The following is a 4946-nucleotide window of genomic DNA, read 5'->3' on the forward strand; positions in this document are numbered from 1 at the left end:
CTAATATACACTTAACATTTTTAAATTTATTTTCTGTTATATATACTGAATGCAACGCTAACAATGCGGCAAGTAACAAACACCACTTTCATTTCATAACAATAATGGTGACATCATCATCATCATCATTGTCATTTCTTCTCCTTTCAACTCTGCTAGCACCCACCATTGTTCTTCTTCTTCAATCTTCCGTTTTACATGCAAACCCAGATGCTTACTTTCACACTTGTCTCTCAAACAAGAGATGGAAAAACCCATCAGCTCCTGTTAGCGTGACCGGAGCACTATACACCAGAGACAACTCATCCTTTTTGGACATCCTCAGCCTCCACACCCGCAACAAGAGGTTCAACAGACCATACACACCCAAACCCATCGCCATCATAACCCCTTTTCACGAATCGCACATTCAGGCGGCGGTTGTATGCTCCAAAGCCAGCAACTTTCAGCTCAGAATCCGAAGCGGCGGCCATGACTACGAAGGCTACTCCTACGTATCAGATGTTCCCTTCGTTCTTCTCGACATGTACACTTTTAAATCCATTCACGTCAATATTCAAAATGCCACCGCTTTGGTTGAGGCCGGCGCATCACTTGGCCAGCTTTATTACAAAGTCGCGCGGAACAGCCACGTTCACGGCGTTCCTGGCGGAATCTGTCCGTCCGTCGGCACCGGCGGCCACTTCGGCGGCGGTGGCTATGGCAACCTCATGAGAAAATACGGCCTCGCCGTAGACAATATAATTGATGCAAAAATCGTGGATGTAAATGGTAATATCCTTGACAGAAAATCAATGGGGGAGGATCTGTTCTGGGCAATAAGAGGAGGTGGAGGTGCCAGTTTCGGTGTGATTGTCTCGTGGACGATGAAGCTGGTGGAAGTACCTCCAGTGGTGACGGTGTTCAGGTTGAACAGGACCTTGGAACAAGGCGGCTCGGATCTTGTTTACAAGTGGCAACATGTTGCACCGAAGCTCCACAGGGATATTTTCATCAGACTCCAGATCGAGGTGCGTCAAAAGACGGTTCGAGTTTCCTTCGTCTGCGAGTTCCTGGGACGAGTCGATAGACTTCTGAGTTTGATGAAAAAAAGTTTTCCAGAACTGGGATTAACCAAAAGTGATTGCTTTGAAATGCCTTGGGTCAACAGCACTCTCTTCTTTGCAGAATGGCCAATGGGAACAGTAGCAGAAGCGTTGCTATACGAACCAAAAAGACCTGCTGACTCCTATTTTAAGGCCAAATCAGATTATGTGCAGAAAGTAATTTCAAAAGAGGGTTTGCAATCTGTATGGAAACAGTTCATCGAGAGTGAGATAATGATCATGGAATGGAACCCCTATGGTGGAAGAATGTGGGACATTCCAGCTTCGGCTACTCCGTTTCCTCATAGATCAGGGAACTTGTTCCAGATTCAGTACATGATAACTTGGTATCAAGATGGAGAAGATACCATTAATCATAACTTGAATATTTTAAGGTCCATGTATAAGGTTATGACTCCATTCGTTTCGAAATCGCCAAGACAGGCTTACCTTAACTATAGGGACAGAGATATTGGAGCCAATCCAAGCAATGGAACAACCAACGTTGACGCCGCTCGAATTTATGGAGCCAAGTTTTTCAGAGAGAATTTTGATAAACTGGTGCAGGTCAAAACCAAAGTTGACCCTGAGAACTTCTTTAGATATGAACAGAGTATACCACCTCACAAATATTAACTGAATTTGAATGGATATTTTACTTGGATTAATATGTATTAGGGAAAATTCAGCTGTTCATAGTTGATAGTCGTTAAATAAAGTTTGATTAAATTAATATCAAACGACTACCGGTTATTAATTTTATATGAAATTGAGTTTCCATTTGCATTCATAATAAATTTAAACAATAGTATATATATCAACAAAATCATTCAAAAGAATTAAGTCTTTACAAATAATTAAAGTCTCTTCATTTTAATCCTTTATCCACAAAAATCATTAATTCAGTGAGTTGGATCATCAAAATGTTGAGTCACTTAAATTTTATACTTTATTTTTGTTAGGGAAATTTTGTATTTTCTTTTTATTGGTTATACACACACCCACATATACTATACAAACAAACAACAACAATAACAACAAATTAAAACTTTCTCCCACTAAGTAGGATCGGCTACATGAATCAAACGATGTTATTGTGCTCTATCATGTATCATGTCTACAGAAAGACTATTTACATATAAATCTTGTTTGACCACCTCATAGATGATTTTCTTAGGTCTTTTTCTACCTTTCACCCCTTGTCTATCTTCCATCTCATCCACCCTCCTGACTGGGTGTTCTGTCGGTCTTCTTCTCACATGTCCAAACCACTTGAGACGCGATTCAACCATCTTTTCCACAATGGGTGCTACTCCAACTCTCTCTCAGTCTCCCTTATATCTTCGTTCCTTATTTTATCCAATCGCGTATGACCACTCATCCATTTCAGCATCTTCATCTTTGCCACACTCAACTTATGTTCGTGCTTTCCTTTGGCCGCCCAACACTCCATACCATAAAGGATAGCCGGTCTTATAGCAGTGCGATAGAATTTACCTTTACACTATGTTTGTTTGAGAGGAAAATGGAAGGAAAGAAAAGGGAGGAAAGAAAATGGGAAGAAAAATGATTATTTTCTTTTGTTTGGTTGAGAAGAAAAATTAGAGAGGAAAAAAATGGAGAGAAAACTAATGTTTCTCTCTCTACTTCCAATACTACCCCTTCACTTTTTTAATATATTTTATAATATAGGGGTAAAATTGTCTTTTTATAACATTTCTTTCCTTCTTATTTTCCTTCCATCCAAACACATCTAAAGAAAATAAAAATCCACCCAATCTCTTTCCTTTCTTTTCTTTTCTTTCTATTTCCTTCCTCTCTATATCTTTCCTTCCAACCAAACATAGCCTTAAGTTTTAAAGGCCCTTTTTTGTCGCATATAAAACCAGATGCACTACGCCATTTTGACCAACCTATCTGGATCCTATGATTTTTTTTACAACGGTTAATTCGATACATAACATAACAGTAATTTTTTTACAACGGTTAACTAAAACCATTACAAAAAGAAATTCAGCAGCAATTATTACGACGATTTTGGGCATTGCAATTATGTTAAAATTTCGCGGCGGTTTGATCCAACGCCACTACCAAAATAAAAATATTGTGGTGGTTAGTGCGACTGAAGAGCGTGCTACCATATTGGAGGCCACTCAGAAAGACGCCTAAAACGTCTTTTTTTAAAGATGTTTCTATGTTGTGTTTTAATTGGTTTCTGTATAATTTATTCGGTGTTCCTTATCACATATTATTAAATTCCTCAAAAGATTTTCTTTCCAAAAACAATAAAAAATATTTAATTTGGACTAAAATAGACAAATTAATTATTTTTTTTCATATACAGTTTTTTTAAGAAATAAAAGTAATTAATTAGGACATTGGTTAAGATAATTAAAGTCACTATTTCATTAAATTTTTAATTTAAAGACAAATTCTAGTTAATTTTTGTATAGAAATTTCGAATTTGAAAATATTGATAAAAATTATGTTGAATTTTGATTTATTTGATTCTCATTTAAATTAATCACTACATAAGTTAAAGTTCTGTTTTGAAATTATATTCAAGCTTTAATCTGATTTTTAAAGTTTCAATTTACTTAGTTTGATTTTTTAACTTAGGTATCCGTGACTCATATTAGGGTTTTAAGTGTTTAGTTGAAAAAAAAATAAGGTAAAAAAAATTTCAATTGTCACATCAAATAGTCGCTAGAATGTATAATGTAGCAGTCGTTAGTCCATCTCAGCATGTCGTTAACAATTTTGTGAGACAGTGACAAAAATAAGATTAGGAACCAATGTGAGTCATAACTATTAAGTTGGGAGACTAAATTAAGTAAATCGAAATTTTTGAAATTAGATTGAAACATAGTTGTTAGAACCGAACCAGTGATCGAACCGGTCAAGCTACTGGTTCACTGGTTTATTGGTTCAACCGATAAATCACTAGTTGAACTGATAAAACCGATCTCACGTAATTATAAAATATAAAATAGTTAAAAACTTAAAATTAAAATTTGAAATACATATCTTCACTAACATTTTATGAAGAATCAAGTCTCAACTTCTAAAAATAACTAATATAAAAAGACCATAAAATTTTAATACTATAATAGTATCTTATTTTGACACAATAAAAAATAATTAATTCACAAAGCCTATCATCTAACTATAATATCAGTAGATTTTAACACTAACACCAAAACAAATAACTTTAATCACAATACTAGCAATAAAATAGATCAAGTAAATTAATAAATTTTTAGTGAAATTTATATTTATATTAATAATGGTATATAATTAAAATATAATTAATTTTAAAAATAGAAAAAACAAAAATTAAATTAAATTAGATATTTATGTATACTATATAATTAGTATTTGTCAAATACAATACTTAGAAGTGCAATGGCTAAGTGGCAAGTAGAGGTTGCTTTTGCTCCAAGGTTCTTTGTTCAAGACCTTGTGGAGACATTTTAAAAAATTTTTCAAACAGACCAGTTTGGTTAGACCGGTTTGCACCAATTTTTATCGGTTCACACCGATTTTATTCCTTAAACGGTCCAAGGAGTAAACCTAGTCTGGTTCCGATTCTAGTACGGTTCATTAGTTTTTCGGTCGAACCAACCGATCCAGTTCAGTTTTTACAACTATGGATTGAAATATAAACATAATTTCAGAAACCAATAAGTATTATAAGATGATCAGATTGGATCGAATCGGATCCACACTCTAATCAGATAGAAGTAAATATGTTTAAAAAAGTAAACAAAAAAAATTATTGACTTTTTTTATAAAAATAAAATTTTTTAATATTTTTTATTTTATGGATATATTTGATATCTGATCCAAACATAAAAAGTG

General features: G+C 34.3%; 1 protein-coding gene across 1 annotated transcript; it reads left to right on the top strand.

Moving 5' to 3' along the window:
- Positions 85–1835, top strand: LOC107628592 (berberine bridge enzyme-like 17). The gene has a single exon (XM_021116549.1). It carries the CDS (start codon positions 105–107, stop codon positions 1719–1721), a length of 1617 nt encoding a protein of 538 aa, XP_020972208.1. The 5' UTR covers positions 85–104; the 3' UTR covers positions 1722–1835.

This window comes from Arachis ipaensis, chromosome B02 (assembly GCF_000816755.2).
Source record: "Arachis ipaensis cultivar K30076 chromosome B02, Araip1.1, whole genome shotgun sequence".
Classification (NCBI taxonomy): domain Eukaryota; kingdom Viridiplantae; phylum Streptophyta; class Magnoliopsida; order Fabales; family Fabaceae; genus Arachis; species Arachis ipaensis.